This window comes from Carassius gibelio, chromosome B21 (genome assembly GCF_023724105.1).
Source record: "Carassius gibelio isolate Cgi1373 ecotype wild population from Czech Republic chromosome B21, carGib1.2-hapl.c, whole genome shotgun sequence".
NCBI lineage: Eukaryota > Metazoa > Chordata > Actinopteri > Cypriniformes > Cyprinidae > Carassius > Carassius gibelio.
Window position 1 is genome coordinate 18,718,681 of NC_068416.1, and position 19,092 is coordinate 18,737,772.

The 19,092-nt window shown below is 37.5% G+C and overlaps 3 protein-coding genes across 3 annotated transcripts in view; 1 reads left to right on the forward strand and 2 right to left on the reverse strand.

The window, feature by feature from the left end:
• The window catches only part of LOC127986179 (60S ribosomal protein L17), a 232,369-nt gene that overhangs the window by 24,865 nt on the left and 188,412 nt on the right, over positions 1-19,092 (reverse strand). The window lies entirely within an intron of this gene.
• On the reverse strand, positions 5,387-8,079 carry LOC127986173 (neurofilament light polypeptide-like). The gene is made up of 4 exons (XM_052588426.1): positions 6,978-8,079; positions 6,778-6,902; positions 6,379-6,695; positions 5,387-6,303 (listed from the first exon to the last, which is right to left on the reverse strand). The coding sequence occupies exons 1-4, from the start codon at positions 8,019-8,021 to the stop codon at positions 5,648-5,650; spliced, it is 2,142 nt and encodes a 713-aa protein (XP_052444386.1). The 5' UTR covers positions 8,022-8,079; the 3' UTR covers positions 5,387-5,647.
• LOC127986178 (phosphoglycerate mutase 2-like) lies at positions 9,282-11,493 on the forward strand. The gene is made up of 3 exons (XM_052588430.1): positions 9,282-9,837; positions 10,546-10,726; positions 11,087-11,493. The coding sequence occupies exons 1-3, from the start codon at positions 9,421-9,423 to the stop codon at positions 11,254-11,256; spliced, it is 768 nt and encodes a 255-aa protein (XP_052444390.1). The 5' UTR covers positions 9,282-9,420; the 3' UTR covers positions 11,257-11,493.

The following is a 19,092-nucleotide window of genomic DNA, read 5'->3' on the forward strand; positions in this document are numbered from 1 at the left end:
TACAAGGTCAGAAACTTAAAAAGATCTGCCTAAAATGATTTACATCGATATGCACATTATATTTACTGAATGTTGTGTTCAATCAGCTTTGTAACATCTGCCAACATGACAGAAATTGCCCATACTATTAAATGAATATGTTGCTGCGCTGCAGGCCGAGAGTGCACCATCAGAAATATACAACACTGCAACTTTCATAATGGACTGTTAAAGGGATCAGTGTTGTTATTTGCACAACATTACATTAAATATGATACATAATTTAAAAAAACAAAAGTGAGAAAACTGAATTAATCAGATATTTTTGCCTTTTCTGTCTATTCATAAACATTTTTAGAATTATTTATATATTCAGCCTATGGCATAATTCACTGATACTGCTACAAATGACTCCAAATCTGCATCTCATGTTTTGTGAACTATTTGTGCAGCGCAAGTTGCACCACAGCAATACATACAGATTCACTAGTAATTTAGGTGCAGTTGTCAGTACTGCTGTGGTTTGTATTACACCCCAGCAGAATTGGAGCGGAGCTTCTCTCTGACAACATCTCCAGGACACTTCGCTCCATGTGACTAGTAAGACAATTCTCAAATAACTACTATGATGAGTTTTGTTCCACCCGCTTAAATGCTAAAAGTACTTGCGCTGTAAAACCTATTAAGACTGTGTCTGTTCCCCGAATAGTGAGGTCAAAATATAAATATAATGTAGGATCTAGAAAAAATCTTATCGTAATTAAACCAGAAAAATGTAAAGTAAATGAACAAAAACAATTTGTAAAGTTTGGGCTCATAAATATTAGATCACTCACACCAAAAGCAGTTATTGTAAATGAAATGATCACAGATAATAGTTTTGATTTACTCTGCTTGACTGAAACCTGGCTAAAACCAAATGATTATTTTGGTCTAAATGAGTCTACTCCACCAAACTACTGTTATAAACATGAGCCCCTTCAGACTGGTCGTGGCGGGGGTGTTGCAACAATATATAGTGATATTCTCCGTGTTACCCAGAAAACAGGATACAGGTTTAACTCTTTTGAAATACTTCTGCTAAATGTTACTCTGTCAGACATGCAAAAGAAATCAAATGTATCTCTTGCTCTGGCTACTGTGTATAGACCACCAGGGCCGTATACAGAATTCCTAAAAGAATTTGCAGATTTCCTCTCAGACCTTCTAGTTACAGTTGATAAGGTGCTAATCATGGGAGATTTTAATATTCACGTTGATAATGCAAATGATACATTAGGACTTGCGTTTACTGACCTAATAAACTCCTTTGGAGTCAAGCAAAATGTCACCGGGCCCACTCATCGTTTTAATCATACACTAGATTTAATTATATCGCATGGAATCGATCTTACTGCTATAGATATTGTACCTCAAAGTGATGATATTACAGACCATTTCCTTGTATCGTGCATGCTGCGTATAACTGATATTAACTATATGTCGCAGCGATACCGTCTGGGCAGAACTATTGTTCCAGCCACCAAAGAAAGATTCGCAAATAACCTGCCTGATCTATCTCAACTGCTATTTGTACCCAAAAATACACATGAATTAGACGAAATTACTGACAACATGGGCACTATTTTCTCTGATACATTAGAAGCTGTTGCCCCAATCAAATTGAAAAAAGTTAGAGAAAAACGTACTGTACCATGGTATAACAGTAATACTCACTCTCTCAAGAAAGTAACTCGTAGTCTTGAACGCAAATGGAGAAAAACTAACTTAGAAGTTTTTAGGATTGCATGGAAAAACAGTATGTCCAGCTATAGACAGGCTCTAAAAACTGCTAGGGCAGAGCATATCCACAAACTCATTGAAAATAACCAAAACAATCCAAGGTTTTTATTTAGCACAGTGGCTAAGTTAACAAATTACCAGACGCCACCTGATTCAAATATTCCACCAACGTTAAATAGTAATGACTTTATGGATTTCTTCACTGATAAAATAGATAACATTAGAAATACAATAGCGAATGTAGATTCTACAGCATCTAACACTTCAGTTTCATCCATCGCACCCAAAGATAAACTGCAGTGCTTTACAACCATAGGACAGGAAGAGCTAAATAAACTTATCACTGTATCTAAACCAACAACATGTTTATTAGATCCTGTACCCACTAAATTACTGAAAGAGCTGTTACCTGTAGCCGAAGAACCGCTTCTCAATATCATAAACTCGTCGTTATCTTTAGGACACGTCCCAAAACCATTCAAGCTGGCGGTTATCAAGCCTCTTATTAAGAAACCAAAACTAGATCCTAGTGTACTGGCAAATTATAGGCCTATTTCAAATCTTCCATTTATGTCTAAAATTTTAGAAAAAGTTGTGTCTGCTCAATTGAGCACCTTCCTACATAAAAATGATCTGTATGAAGAATTTCAGTCAGGTTTTAGGCCCCACCATAGCACAGAAACTGCACTTGTTAAAATTACAAATGACCTGCTCCTTGCGTCAGACCAAGGCTGCATCTCATTTCTAGTCTTACTTGATCTTAGTGCTGCATTCGACACCATAGATCATGACATACTCATAAATCGATTACAAAACTATACAGGTATTCAAGGGCAGGCTCTAAGATGGTTTAGATCCTACCTGTCCGATCGCTACCATTTTGTTTACTTAAATGGGGAGTCATCTCATTTATCATCAGTAAAATATGGAGTGCCACAAGGATCCGTCCTAGGTCCCCTTCTATTTTCAATATACATGTTGCCCCTTGGTAATATTATTAGAAAATACGGAATTAGCTTCCACTGTTATGCTGATGATACTCAGCTATATATCTCAACGAGACCAGATGAAACTTCCCAATTGTCTAAGCTAACAGAGTGTGTTAAAAATGTAAAAGATTGGATGACAAATAATTTTCTCCAATTAAATTCGGATAAGACAGAGATACTAATTATTGGACCAAAAAACACTACACAGAATCTTGTAGATTACAATCTGCAACTAGACGGATGTACTATTTCCAATGTTACAAAAACTGCATTCTTCCATCTTAGAAACATTGCCAAGCTACGAAACATGTTATCTGTTTCTGATGCAGAAAAGCTAGTTCATGCATTTATGACCTCTAGACTGGACTATTGTAATGCATTTCTAGGTGGTTGTCCTGCTTCGTCAATAAACAAGCTACAGGTAGTCCAAAATGCAGCAGCTAGAGTCCTTACGAGGTCAAGAAAATATGATCATATTACCCCAATTTTACAGTCTCTGCACTGGCTACCTATTAAGTTCCGTATCAGTTACAAATTATCATTACTTACCTATAAGGCCCTAAATGGTTTAGCTCCAGCGTACCTAACTAGCCTTCTACCACGTTACAACCCATCACGCACCCTAAGGTCACAAAACGCTGGACTTTTGGTCGTTCCTAGGATAGCGAAGTCCTCTAAAGGAGGTAGAGCTTTCTCACATTTGGCTCCCAAACTCTGGAATAGCCTTCCTGATAATGTTCGGGGTTCAGACACACTCTCTCTGTTTAAATCTAGATTAAAAACACATCTCTTTCGCCAAGCATTCGAATAATGTATCTTTTTAATTGTGAGTGTAGTTGCATCTGTTCAAAGGTGCATTTTTATTCATTAGCTTGGGTTAAACTAATTTTACTTTGTTGGATCAGCAGCTATGCTAATGATGTCTGTATTTTGTTTCTATGTTTCGCCACGGGTAACTAGGATTTACACAAGCTCCAGTCTGGATCCAGAACACCTGAGAAAAGATGATCCTGACCCTCAGAGGACCTCAGATGATGCTAACCCTGAATCAACAAACAGAACTAACAATTATTGCTAAATGTGTGACTGAATCATATAATAACTTAATTAATAATATTGATAGTTCATCGTCTAGCTGACTACGTCTTGTACTATTTTTCTTTTTCTTTTTATTTTATTTATTTATTTTTATTTTTATTTTTATTTTTTCTAAAATCCTGTCAAATGTGCACAAACTACTAGCTACTACTAAATATTGTAGAAACATAATTTTCTGTAAAGTTGCTTTGTAACGATTTGTTTTGTAAAAAGCGCTATACAAATAAACTTGAATTGAAATATTAAATGGTTTACTAATAAAGAGTTGCAAATGTAAAACTGTAAAGGACAGGTTTGGCAGCATTTTCCTTATTTGATGCATTGAAATATTCTACTTTTGAACATGGTTTTCACCTCTGGGTTTGGGATATTCATCAGCAGCCCTTCACAATGTTAAAACCCTTAATTTGGTTAAATTCTAAAAATACATGAAAATGTTTTATAACATATGCAAAAGTTTTCACTACAATATGTGTGGACGTCAGGAAATCTAAGTGCCATTAAAAGTTAAGACTGCCACAATGGATCTCATGCCAGCTAACTAAATTATTTGATTAACTTTTTCACACAGTGAGAGAGAATTATTGGTATATTTGTTGATTTGTTGATTACTTTATTATTTTCTGGAGGAGCTCAGCGAGAAATATGGCGAGAAATATGATTCTGTGACTCTTTGTAACACTATAAATCAAGGTCATGTACATTACCACATCACATGTAACACTTTTTATATAGCCATTCTAAAGTATTGTGCATTAATAAATATCAAATATAATTTGGGAAATTTTTAATATAAAAATATGATTTTGTTTATCTGTTGTTCGTACATCTCTTTATTTTGATATGAAAATGAATTAGTAGACTGTATGACATTTTTTTAAGATTTTAAATACTGTGATAAAATTGTGTGATGTCAGTGTATTCACAACCTTATGTTACAGATACATTATTAGTATACTAAGAAATACAATTCTGGAAAGTCTTTTCAAAGGATATACCCTAACAGTAACATTAACAACATTTTACATTGAACTTGGTGTCTTTAGGAACATGGCCCAGATTTCCATCTGACAATTTTATGTACTCTTATTTTATTCTTATACTGTCAGTTTTATCTCCTGATGTATGTGCATGTTTACATGTGCTTTCTGTAAAGCACTCTTTGAAATGGTTGTATATAAAGTAAGTTTTACTTTTTTAGAGGTACCTTTGAAAACGTTTCAAAGAACTTTATTTTATTAAAGAACTCATGATGAGTAAATCTCTTAATAAATGTCTCACTGGAATGTTCTATTCATGAAGTTTTTTCCACTTTAGGCATTCTGCATAATTTGTTTTCTTATTAAATCCACAACCTTTTTTATAACTCTTAAAAGTGCTGCAGATTCATACCTTTTATATTAAAAGTTTCAGATTTGCTTTAAATATATAAAGGCATCCATTAAACTAAGCAGATATTTGAGAACTTCTACATGAGTAAGGAAACTATTAAAAATGATTACAACCACAAATTATGTCAAGAAAAAAGTCAGCAAATCTTTTTGATCATCAGGAAGCATGTTTTTATTGCATTGGCAGCAAAGATTCACTTATTACAATCTATTGCAAGAATTATGCCTCACTCCAAAATATAATCTACTTCACAAGCATACATTCACTCAGATATGTATCATCTCAGTGACATCAGATGAATGTGATTTCAATGCTCTGAGCTCCATTGGTCAAGGCATATTGATAGTTACAGCGTGAAGTAGAGAAGCAGGTCAGGCTACTATTTGTGCTGTTTTAGATCTGACTCATTACTTCTTCCCCTTGGGTTTCTCAGTCTCCTCCTTTCCCTTTTCTTGCTTCACACTTTCCTTTTTCTCACTCTTGTCTTTCTCACTTTCGTCTTTTCCCTTAGGCTTTTCTGGCTCTGCCTTTTCCTTAGCTTTGGGTTTCTCTGGTTCTTCCTTGCCTTTATCCTTTGACTCTTCAGGTACAGGTTCAATTTTCTCCTTGGCTTTTTCTTTGACTGGTTCAGGTTCGACTTCCTCTTTGGCTTTTTCAGCCTTAGGCTCAACTTTTTCCTTCTCAGTTTCCTTCTCTACCTTGTCTTTTTCTACTTTAGTGTCTTCCTTGTCTGCCTCTGTATCTTCCTTGGCCTTATCAACACTTGTGTCAGCTTTCTCCTCACTTTTCTCTGTTTCAGTATCCTCCTCTGCAGCCACTTCCTCCTCATCACCTTTCTCTCCCTCTTCCTCCTTTCCCTCTTCCCCACCTCCCTCTTTTTCATCTCCTTTCTCTTCTTCCCCTTTAACATCTTTCTTTTCTTCAGTCTCTTCCTCTGCTGCAGCTTCCTCTTCCTCCGCTGCAACTTCCTCTTCCTCTGCTGCAGCTTCCTCTTTCTCAGCTCCATCTTCCTCTTCCTCTACTACAGCTTCCTCTGCTCCAGCTTCCTCTTCTTGTTCAGCACCTGTTTAAAACAGTAATTTAGTAATGAATATCTTGTATTTTATTCTTAATTACTACAACAGCATCTGAATCTTACCTTCCGCTTCCTCCTTTGTTTCTTCTTCTTCCTCCTTCTCTTCCGCCTCCTCTTCCTTTACTTCCGCTTCTTCCTCTTTCTCCTCTTCTTCATCCTTGGTAGGACTGGCAGCAGCTTTTTGAGCTTGACTGGATGTGATGGCCTCATCGGCTGAGAGGGATGCACTAACAAGGCGAGATCCAAGCAGGTAGGGGGCGCCAGAGCTCAAGGTGGACAGTGAGAACATGGGTCGGGAGTAAACGGGACCGGAAGAATAAGCACCGACCAATCCTCCCACACCCACATTGAAGCGAGACTCCTCCCCCTCAAGCAACTTCCTGCAAAAACAGAAATGATCATGTGACGAATTGGAAGTATTCACATTAATCTAAAAATCTGACTTTATATTAGTGGTTCAACCTGTAAGCAGCTATCTCAATATCAAGTGCCATCTTGACATTGAGAAGATCCTGGTATTCTCTAAGGTATCTCGCCATTTCGCCTTTAGTAGCTCGAAGCTCATCCTCAAGGTCACTGATTGTATCCTGCAGGAAAGGATAGGCGTCAAAATAATGGTTTGAGAACTTAAATGACTCAAAATAGTGCTTACTAGAACTAACCTGCATGGCTGCAATCTCTGCACTCTGCTTGTCCTCCACCTCCCTGAGCTGCTTCTCCAGAGACTCATTCAGACCTTTACAGGCATCGATCTCAAGGACACATGACTGAAGTTGGCGGCGATACTCTCCTACTTCATCCTTGGAGTTCCTCACTGCATCAGTGTGGTGCACCACGCTCTCTGTCAGGTGGCCCATCTTCCCACGGAACCATTCTTCAGCTGACTGTATGTTCTTGGCTGCCAGCTTCTCGTACTGTGCTCTGATGTCGCGCAGGGCACTGGACAGATCGGGCTTCGTGGTCTCCGCCTCAATGGCGAACTGGGCTCCATATTGAATACTGGCCTGCAGCTCTGAGATCTCACCCTCATGTACCTTCTTCAGGAACGCCATCTCATTTAGCAATGTATCAACCTTCTTCCCCAGCTCCACCTGAGCCAGAGTGCCGTCGTCTGCCTCCTTGCGGGCCTCCAGAAGCCTGGCTTCGGTGTCCTCACGGGCAACCACCTCTTCCTCATACCTGGCCTGCAGACTCCGGAAGGCATTTTCCATACTCTCCCGGTGGCTCAGCGCAGCCTGCATCTCCATGCGGGCCTCCTCGACGGCGGCTCTCAGTGTGCGGACCTCTTGTTCGTACAGGCCCCTCAGGCGGGAAGGCTCCACATGACTCTGCCTCAGCAGGAGCAGCTGAGCCTCCAGAGCACGGTTCTGCTGCTCTAGTTCATGGACGCGCTCGATGTAACCAGCGAAGCGGTCGTTGAGCTCTTGCAGCTGATCCTTCTCTTGAGTTCGCACTGTCCGGAATTCGGAGCTTATCTGGGTGGCATGGCTGATGTCCATGTCCATGGAGCGGCCAGGGCCGCTCAGCAGCAGTCCGGCGGAGGCCCTTCCGGGGGAGGCATAGTGGAGGCGGCTCGAGGAGAGAGAAGGGGTATGGGCGGAGAAAGTGGTGCGAGACCGACCACGCTGAGAAACCCGGGGGCTGCTCTCCACATACCAGCGCTTGTACGAGGGCGAGAAGTAGGGGTCAAACCCAACGGCACTCATGGCTCCAAGGACAAGCTGCTCTGTGCCTCACAGTCAGCTCGATCAGCCCTGAAACACTGATCTGCTGCTCCTACCGCAGTCAGTGCAGCTTATATAGCCAGAAAGGAGCTCTGACGCAAGTGATTTTCTAAACTCTGACAATGCAGTATCAATAGCAGAGAGAGAGAGAGAGAGAGAGAGAGCTACATGCAGTTGTATGTGCAAAGCAAGGAGTATAATACACTTCTGATAAGAAATTATGACATATTTGAACGTATCTCTGAAAGTATCATAATTTATACATGTTTAAGTATACGCACTGTGAATGCCACCAAGGTCATAATTTGCATAAGAAGCTAAAATTAAGCAAATTATGCTTTGCACTGTACCTCGATTTAATATGTATTTTAATTATTAACCTGATTATGGTATGTTAATGGTTCAAATATATCCATACCACACAGTTTCCACTGCAGATACAGAGATGAAAGCTGGAGGACGAGAGGAAGAGAGGGAGAGAGGGAGAGAGGAGGGGGGTGGAAACCAAGTGAGGAATGGTTATGGCTCTATTTTAAAATGCTTTACCTGTGGAAACACACCATCGCCTCTGTTGGATATGAAAGGTAGTACATATAAAATGATACACATGAACAAAAAAGTTAACGTTTCACCTTAATCAGACTGAATTGTTTTTTTTTTCTTTTTCTTTTTTTACCTAAATAATGTTTAAATAGTTAATAACTAGCAATAATGAACTTTATAATCAACTAAAATGTGTTTTTTAATGAGACCATGCTATATTTTTTATTGTAAGCTGACAAACTCAGATATACATGTGGCATAAATATACATTAATTTCTTTAATTAAATTGTTATATAAATTATACTTTATGACATTAAGAAGTTCATTATATCTAGCTATTAAAAGATTAACAGGATACTTAAATCCTCAGTGGCCAAAAAAGCCTGGAAACTCTTGCTGTACTGTACATTATGAGGCCTCTACATTCAAGCTACATTTGAGCTCCAGTGTTTGCTGATGGCCTCTGAGATCTAAGGCTTACTCTGATCTTTGCACTCTTATTCCACACTTCTCAGTTTAAAAGTCATGTTGCTATTTTGAATCTGTCCACGACCTCTGCCCTTCGAGCAGTAGATTGATATCCGGTCCGCCCCCCTTACACATCAGAGTCAACTGGTAAGTTCAGCTGTCATTCTGAGAGTGAAACATTCTGATTGGTTCAAAGCAGAATATATTTGACATATATGATGGGCCACATACCAGAATGCTATAAAAAGAGCATAGCACAGGCAAGCAGGGCTCTCTGTCTTTCACAGACTGTGTGAACAACAGGAAAAAGGGCTGTGTTTGGTGGGTTTAGTCTGGAAAATTCTGTAGTAAAACCCAAATTTGTTCAAAATGGCTGCTGCTCATCGTTTAGTGATTGTACGCCACGGCGAGAGCTCCTGGAACCAAGAGAACCGTTTCTGTGGCTGGTTTGATGCAGATCTCAGTGAAAAGGGTCTGGAGGAAGCAAAGCGAGGTGCTCAAGCCATCAAAGATGCAGGCATGAAGTTTGATGTGTGCTACACTTCCGTTTTGAAGCGCGCTATCAAGACTCTGTGGACCATCATGGAGGTCACAGACCAGATGTGGCTGCCTGTAGTGCGCACCTGGCGTCTGAATGAACGGCACTACGGTGGTCTGACTGGTCTGAACAAGGCAGAGACGGCAGCCAAGCACGGAGAGGAGCAGGTCAAGATCTGGCGCCGATCATTTGATATTCCCCCTCCTCCTATGGATAAGGACCATTCATATCACAAGATCATCAGTGAGGTAAGAGAAAGAGATCAGATTTTAAAGATAAAAATTTTAAATATTAATATAAATATTTTTTTAATATAAATGATTTAAATTATATATAATATGACAATATATAATCATTATATATATATATATATATATATATATATATATATATATGTGTGTGTGTGTGTGTGTGTGTGTGTGTGTGTATATATATATGTATTTTTTATTTATTTTTTTATTTATTTATATATAATGATAAATATTAAATAAATATTTGCTAATAAATATTACATAATAACAATATATTTTATAATTAATATAATATAAATTGTATGTTTCATATATATATATATATATATATAGATATATATGTGTGTGTGTGTGTGTGTGTGTGTGTGTAAATAGATGTTTCAATGTAACAATATACTTTATAATTTATACATATAAATGTTTAAACAAATAGTTAATATATATACTGTATATATATGTATGTATGTATATATATATATATATATATATATATATATATATATATATATATATATATATATATATATATATATATATATATAAATCTTTAACTATTCATTATAACATTATTCATACATTTAATTCTGGCATTATTCATTGATGCACGTGTCTAGCATGTGACACTTCGCTTTTACGTCACTAATGTAAACACTGATGATGGCTTGGCTCCACGTCTGATCATGTTCCATTCCTATCTCTCACCAGTCAAGACGATACAAAGGTCTGAAAGAGGGCGAGCTTCCCATCTGCGAGAGTTTGAAGGACACCATCGCTCGTGCACTGCCTTTCTGGAATGAGGTTATTGTACCTGAGATCAAGGCCGGCAAAAATGTTATAATCGCAGCTCATGGCAACAGCCTCCGTGGCATCGTCAAGCACTTAGAAAGTGAGTATCATCCAACCAAGCATTTAGTTAAAAGACTATTCAGGGAATCAATCGGGCGATGGATTATATAACAGAACTTCAAGTTAGCTCAGCATGTCAAGGAACAAGTACATACAGCATTCAAAAACACAGAATGTGTTCGACTGCCTGGCCTAAATGATACCAGACGACACAGGGACCCACATTCATACATAGAAGAGATGAGGAGGTTCCTCTTACAAGCACAACCTTTCAGCAGAAAGGTTCAGCACTCTCCCTCGAAGGCAATGCACTGTACGAAGTAAAGGTTTCAGGGGTCAAGGAAAGGTCGAGGCTGTGAAAACTCAATGTATGTGACATGATGTTCACCTGTGCCCACAGGTATGTCAGACGCAGCCATCATGGAGCTGAACCTGCCCACAGGCATTCCCATCGTCTATGAGCTGGACAAGGACCTGAAGCCCATCAAACCCATGCAGTTCCTGGGAGACGAGGAAACGGTGCGCAAAGCCATGGAGGCTGTGGCCGCCCAGGGCAAGGTCAAAAAGTGAAGAGCTGACACAAACCCAGAGACTGAAATACCCACAACCCTAAAAGAAAATAGGCCGCACTATTGGATCCAAGTCAGTTTAAAGACCATCAAATGAATGAAAGTGAACACATGACATGGATGCGACCGTCACCCCTCCCCCCCAAACATTCTCACATTTCATCCCCATTTGTAAACCCCCTTGTGTTGGACTACCCCACACTGACACCACAAATAAAAGTGAGAACCACTTTGTGTACCTCCTTTTTCGCTTGAGTCATCCCCCCACTCCCTTCGTCTCTCTCTGCATTAATTCAGGGATTTCAGCAGAATGGTGTGCTGCTGTGTAAGCTGACCCAAAGGGCACACCAAAGAGGTCTCGGAGTTCATTTTGGCAGCCGTCCCACAATGTGGTGCAGTGGCGGCTCATCTAGCCATAGCTCTCTCAAGAGCCCGCTGCACAGACGGCCCATAATGGCTACGGCATCCTGCCAGCACCACAATTAGCAGCAGATCAGGTTTTATGGTGACAAAAGGACAGGGGTGTGTGTGGATGTGCATGTGTGACGGTCTGTGATTGGAAAAGGACAAAGTCGGAACTAGACAGTCACAGTACCCCCAAAATTGCTCAGGGACTAATTCATTATGTAGGAAGACTAATATTAGGTTGGGCCTTCAGTATTGACAGCATAGAGTAACATGTAGTTTAATCTATTATTAAAGCATTGATCCAAAACTAATGTGTCACTGCGATTTATTTATTTACATAACTACACTGCAGGATTAGTAGGATAAGTAGCCCTTATATATTCACAATTTAACAAATTATATTATATGTATAAAAATTCAAATATAAAGTACACTGATTACATGTAAACAGAATTACGTAATCAGATTGCAAAAATTAAGTATTTATAATTAAAATTTTAAAATATATAATTTGTATATATATATATATATATATATATATATATATTAGAATTAGAATGAATGATTAAATATTAATTTGTGTTTATTTTATCTGCCTTTGAAACTGTTTATTCTGGTTTGATGCTTTACATAGATGTTAAAGCATCACTCCAAAAATAAATTCTTATATTACTAATTATATTAGCTACATTTCTGTAATAGTAATTATATTACTAAAAATAAAAAAATAAAAACTACACAAAAGTGATATTTGAAGCAAAGGATTAATAGCATGTGTGTGTGTGTGTGTGTGGTTTATGCTGGTTTAGTGCTGGAATGCCTTCCAACATATCAGAGTCCTAAACACAATTTAGGATATAAGATAAAACACGAATAAACTATAAGTGAGCGATCACATTTGAAATGCAAATGCAGCACTTTTAAATGCAGTTCTACAAAGGGCCAAGTATGAAGAGTAAATCATGGCAATATACTGTTAAACATTGATATGGTGCAATGGCACAATTTGCCTGCAAGTCTGGGTGTGTTTCCAAACCGCTTTAGTAAATCAACTCAATACTGCCATCTAATGTTTAACAAAAAGTATTACATAACATTCTGGTCGGCCACGGGAAAAATACAGAGTACTGGGAGTGAGTTAATTCTACTGGTGTACTTAAGGTGTATTCCAAATCTATTTGTTCAGTCTTGGTTTATGGAGTAGGCACTCGTGAACTAGACATCCAAAACAAAAACTGACAAATGACAGTTAACTGGCAAGCAACAAGAAGTGGCATCTACCCAATTATAATAAATGTCTATTTGACCATCTTTAAAAATACACTTCTTATCCCTGTTTATAGAATAGAGGCTTATAAAACTAGATTTGTTTGGCAAAAAAATGTTTTCGGTTTGTAAATTCAGCTAATTAGCCACTGTAAATGCATACAGTACAGCATGTGAGTCCAGCACAGTGGGGATGTTTTCATAGGTAATAGTTCACATAGAAAACCACAACAGTTCTTACTTCCTCTTAAATTCTTACTTCCATAGTCAGTTCTGGCCAACATGTTTTACAGTTGTTGTTTTTGTTTTTTTGTTTTTACAACAAATGCATTTATTAAAATGTGGAACTGACATATCTATTTATGACCACATCAAATGGGAGAATTTTTAGATGCACACTTGAGCTTCACCTCAGCTTCAGTCGCGAGTCATACGAGCGGAAAAGCTACAGCAGCCAAATCAGCTTCAGTAGAACAACTGTGATGTGTGGTCTGATGAGATGTTATTAGTCAGTAAAACACACTTTCCTGTCCCATCAGCCGTTTTACTGTGACCAAGGCCAGGGCTGTACCTGGGGTTAACAGGGCCCCGGTGCAGGATGTACCAGTGGGCCCTGTTTGAAAATGTTTATTTTGTATGTTCGCCCTATTTTTTATTTGTGCTATTTATGCAATGTTTACGTTTTTTCTCGTTTTTAGGTGTCCAAGTACAGAAACCGAATAATTAAATGTAAAATAGCCCTGCAAAATAAAATGTACAGTCAAAATAAAAAAACTTAATCAGACACCTTTTTCTCACATTATCACAGTTTATTTGCTATAGTTTAGAAAATGGTATCTTGATTTACAAATTCATCCAGACAATGTCAGTTAATTTTGACTGAAAGATACGTAATGAATTACAATCAACCAGAACTTCAGACAACTGATAGTATGACGATATTTACACAACTATCAATACTTTGTTGAACAATTACCAAGCAATGCTTAATTTAGTTCAGTCTGTGGCGTGAAAAGGTTGCAATTAAAGAAAAAAACACGGTCAGGTCAAAGTCTCTGAATAATTTTTGGTCCCAAATTAGATTTTTTTTTTTTAATCAATTTCACTGGTAGTCTACAGTATGAAGAATTTTGGGGTATAATATGTCACAGTTCACTTTATTTTGCTATACTCACTTACATGAATTATAGTATCCTGCACCCACGAACAATATAAACAATTAAGTCTGGTGTCTGAATATTTTTTTGTTTGACTGTGGATAAATTCTTGTTAAAACTACAAAGTAAATCAGTCAAGAGCTGTGAGTGATTTTATTTATTTTATTTTCTTGGATTAACATTAAAGACAAATTGTAGGCACGGTCACTTTATGAGACAATGCATCCATTATAATGTTACACATCCGATTTCTTTCTCAACTGTTTACTTTCACTTAAGAAATAAACTTTCCAAGATGGGTATTTTTGTTGGTACAATAGCAAGAAGAGGCAGAATTGGTGTTTAAGTTCATTTGCAATATTGGAATATACCTGGAGGTGAGAAATAATACAAAAATTGTCATATTCACTCAGGGTCCGTGTAACCCTTTGCAGTTATTACTTTATGTAATTCAGAAATATCTCAGTTACAGCTAAGTAGAAATTAATTCTACTCAATTGTGTTTTAGGCACTAAAACAGTCCAGTACATTATAGTCAAACACATTTTTATATTAAAATAATGAAGACTGGTTGCTGGCCCTTCCCAGGCCACCCCTATAACATCCTGGCTTCGTCACTGCCTCAGGCACAGAGTGAATTCCAGCTCACTGGGATAGGTTTACTTCAGGAGGGGTGAGATGTTTCTACATGTCGCTTTGGTGAGTTGATTCTTGGAAATCACTTGCTGTGATGTCTCTCCCTTTCCTCAGATTCATCAGATTTCAGTTCTATGGGAAAGACAGGTAAGTTTAGGCCTATATAAAATCTAACAAATTATTAAAACAAGACCACTATTTGAAAAACAGATACACTGTATCCTGTTCTATTAATGTAGGCTACTGCTGGAGAGCTTATAATTCAATCATATAAATTAAAGTAGCAGAGAGAGAGAGAGAGAGAGAGAGAGAATATTCTTGCAAACATTTGATAATTCAAAGGTTAAGCATAATGCTGGGGAGACAAATCTTTTGGTGAAAATAAATAACTAGTATTGCTTATCTGATAACTGGGACGAGTAGAATTAAGAGGTCTGCAAGATATGAAAACACAGTAAATGAACAAATCTCTAATCTTGATAGCTCGTATTATAATCGTTGCTAAATGGGTGTAGCCCAACATTTATATTCAGTTTCAGAGACCTTACTCATTTAAAGAGAAATTCTATTGGCAGCTAAAAACAGACGGTCGTGCCCTCTATGGTCCTGCCTGGAACATTTTCTTTAGCCAGTAGATGGCGATATTTCTAAAAGATTAGTCATGTGGTAGCAATCTCGCGAGAATCACGAAACGAGACTTTTCGCTTGCAGATTAGGCACTTGTCTATTTTACTCGTGAGCTGGAAAAAGCCAATGTTTTCTATTAAATCACAGTTCTGAAAAATATTCTGCTTGAAACCTCAGTATCTCTATAAAAACAAGTTTCAAAACTAGTTCTGAGAAACTTTTGATTTAAATACTTAAGTAAAAAAAAAATAAGACTTCAGTGAGTTGATATTTCTTCAGGATCGCTGTATCTCAATTGTAAAACGTCCTTGATCCATGGAAAAAGACGCATACATTAAAGTTATTTTTACCTCCATCTTTTGTGATATTTATTACCCCAGGCCCAATGCTATGGTTACATTAAGACATGTTCTAGGATATCGAGTTATCTATAAGTCTAGGAATGTCAGTTATTGTACCACAGCTTATGACGTCAGTTTATACTTATTGACTTTTTAGTCATGTTATTTCTCACATTGGATAGCCTACATTGTATAACATTGATTGCTCAGTGTTCACTGAGGTTACTGGCTATAAAATGCACTGAATTGTAATACCAGGCTGCATATTGACTATTATAATAGAGTTTTAAACCTGCTGATTGTAAAACATTATCCTCATTTTAGTTTCTTAGGTGAGGGCTCAGGGTATAGGAAGAGAAGCAGAGATGAGTTAGATCTCTGGGGCTTGAAGTGATCCCCGGTGCTGACTCTGTATCTGACCCAGATCCCACAGAGAGCCAGTGGGGATGCACGATAACTTAACATGGCCTCATTTCCACAGCAGAAGGCAGCGGCGTATGTCCTGTAAATGTTTAATCATCAGCACTCCCAAATGTGCCGTGGAGATTCTGGAAGGGATCAAGATTGATTTAGACAACATAAAGACAACATTCTGCTAACATTTACTCTGCAACAGAAACAGGGGTATTGATTAAATAATACAGCCTGCTGTTCTAATGTTTCTTGTGTGTCCGAGTAGCTAAAAAAGCTGATTATGCTGGTTTAGCATCAACAGAATTGCAAATTTACCATTAATTTTATATTTTAAAATAATTTTAACATCGCAAAATGATAACCAAATTGATTAAAATAACAAAGAATATGCAGATTTTACACAATTTTACTGTCATTTCAATAGTTAAAATAAGATGATACTAGGAAACATGTACTTTCTTCGTTGTTCCAATAAAAAAAATCATCATAATTACCTTGCACAGATGTGCTGAAAGTTCAGCTGACTGAGACTAATCAAAGACTAAATATAGGACATCAGCACTTCTGTCAATCTGTACACACAGACTGGTTTTGCACAGATTTTCTGTGAGATGAGGTTTACCTTGCAGCAAGACACTCATTATGGCTGGTGATGGACTGAAATGGGCCTTCATCAACCTCATCAATCCTGATGGGTGATATCACATTTAAATTATCGATATCAAATTTTATCAAATTGTATCGATGAAGAGAAGAGGACTCGCAGTTATCCTCAGTGTTATGCCCTTGTATTATGCTTTCAAAATATGCTTTCTAAACAGCAAAAATGAGAGGGTTCTTATTTTTAGTTAAAATAACCATGCAAGTTTTCAATAAAAAAATAAAATAAAATAACACTGTGCAGCAAGTCAACAACATCTCATGCTCAGGTGAAATAGATTTAAATTCAGACAGACTTGCCGTTTTTACGGGACATATGTTGTACTGTTGATTTAATTCATTTGATGTTTCCATTCCATGTCATGCATTACATGAATAGTGTCAAATCCACAACCAGAATTTTCCAAACATAATCAATCATAAATTGGCCTTTAAAGTCATAATTCTGGCAAAACTATAAGTGCATAATCCATAATAATATTTCTTCCAGTCCTCTTACATCCACCAACATATTTCTTTAGAACAGTTCTGGACTGTTTAACTGTGCTTGATCTGTGCAGATTTCTCTCCATATTCAGACTAGACAACTTTACGAATAGAGGACTCATATTTTAGCTGTAAGAAACAGTTTCCTGAGGTTAAAAACAGAATTATTTCATGCAGCTTTTCACTTCACTGGCATCCTTTGGATTACTTGTGCATCATTGTGATGTTTTTATCATCTGTTTGAACTCTTATTCTGATGGCACCCATTCACTGCAGAGGATCTGTTGGTGAGCAAGTGATGTAATGCTAAATTTCTCCAAATCTGTTCTAATTCAACTTATCTATATCTTGGATGGCCAGAGGGTTAATTTTCCTCTGGTTAACTTTTATAAGATTTAAAAAAAGCAATTTATATGTAAATCTGGAGTTTTCTCATATAAAAACAGCAAAAAAGGTGTCATCACTGAAATGTATGCAATGCTAATTTAATGTTGAAATAAATCAAATTACTTTTACTTTTGTGCCTCTGATTCAACTGACATAAAGTCCACTTCTCCCTCTGAAAGCTTCCTAAAATAAATATCAGTCAATAAATATCAAAGCCCAGCAACAATTGCGCAATTTGCTTTATTTTTAGCTCCTCCATTGCAGTGTCTGCCAGGCTTCCAAATAGGATACACAGTCCTGGGTAATGGTTTGATGCTGTCAAACTTATCTGCACCTGTTTGAAAGAATCTTTAAACCAACACTATCATCTAAAAGCCATGAGCAAATGCCTTGCAAATAACATTTAGCTGACTTTAAAGAGTGAGTGCATGTTTCTCAATAACAAAACCTAGCGTTTGATATATTTGAATTCGTAAAGTTTTCTAGAAGTAGGTTACATCATTTGAAATTCTTTTTTTGGGAACTTATTACATAGTTGAAACATGGAGACCACTTTGAAGGTGGAGTAATTTCTACACCATCATAATTTAATTTCATTCCTCCCATCCTTCATCATTTAAATTGACTCAACAAAGGTTGTTACGTCCGCTTAGTCACACTTTTGACTATTAACTTAAACCAGTCTGGTCCAGTTTGCAGCTTATTCTGGCTAGGAACCACCCATTTTGTATGAGAAATACAAGATTTGCAATCCATGTAGCTGTAATTGCGACTCATCATCACCTTATGAATATAATAGAGCTGCTCAAACAGACCGGATTATCATTTGTTGCTGTTATATAGTGGCGAAGAAATTACACACTTTACCTTTAAATAGCCTCCAGGTTGTTGTGTACAAACTTCCCCTGAATATTCCTTTGTTACCAGTTGCTACACAGTGCTCTGATGAATCCATGCCAACAGACAAGAAAACACAATCAAATACTTATAAAGAACCTGAACCACAAGGAACCCAATTTGCACCAATCATGTTTGAACTCTTGTGATAATTATGTTGATGCATACATTACATCAAGGTCACAGATACACATTTTTTAAGAAGGGCTCCTGATTTACTGGGGGGAAAAGCAAAGCTTGACCTTCATAACTTTCTCTAGGTCATCATAGCACAGGGTTTCTTTTTTTGGACACTTCATTAAAATTCTTTAATTATGTCTTGTCTCCAGGGCACAGTCACAATCACAACTGGTGCTAATAAAAAATTCAAGTGAGAACCAACCTCTTGTTCCAGATACTGAACACTGTCTCTAAACAGGCTGTTACGTCACCGTTTGGTTGAACAAAAGCTTTGACATGACCCACTTTAGGACTCAGAAGTCTCCAGAATGACACCTGTAATTCTGTTTACAGGGATCCCATTCTATTTAAAGAGATCATTCACCCAAGAATGCAAAT

Excerpts from the sequence above, each read along its gene's own strand:
- LOC127986173 (XM_052588426.1), bottom strand. The coding sequence starts at position 8,021 with ATGAGTGCCGTTGGGTTTGACCCCTACTTCTCGCCCTCGTACAAGCGC. Across the intron at positions 6,903-6,977 it reads CAGAGATTGCAGCCATGCAG|GATACAATCAGTGACCTTGA; the intron begins GTTAGTTCTAGT and ends CCTTTCCTGCAG. Across the intron at positions 6,304-6,378 it reads AACAAAGGAGGAAGCGGAAG|GTGCTGAACAAGAAGAGGAA; the intron begins GTAAGATTCAGA and ends TGTTTTAAACAG.
- LOC127986178 (XM_052588430.1), top strand. The coding sequence starts at position 9,421 with ATGGCTGCTGCTCATCGTTTAGTGATTGTACGCCACGGCGAGAGCTCC. Across the intron at positions 9,838-10,545 it reads ATCACAAGATCATCAGTGAG|TCAAGACGATACAAAGGTCT; the intron begins GTAAGAGAAAGA and ends ATCTCTCACCAG. Across the intron at positions 10,727-11,086 it reads CATCGTCAAGCACTTAGAAA|GTATGTCAGACGCAGCCATC; the intron begins GTGAGTATCATC and ends CTGTGCCCACAG.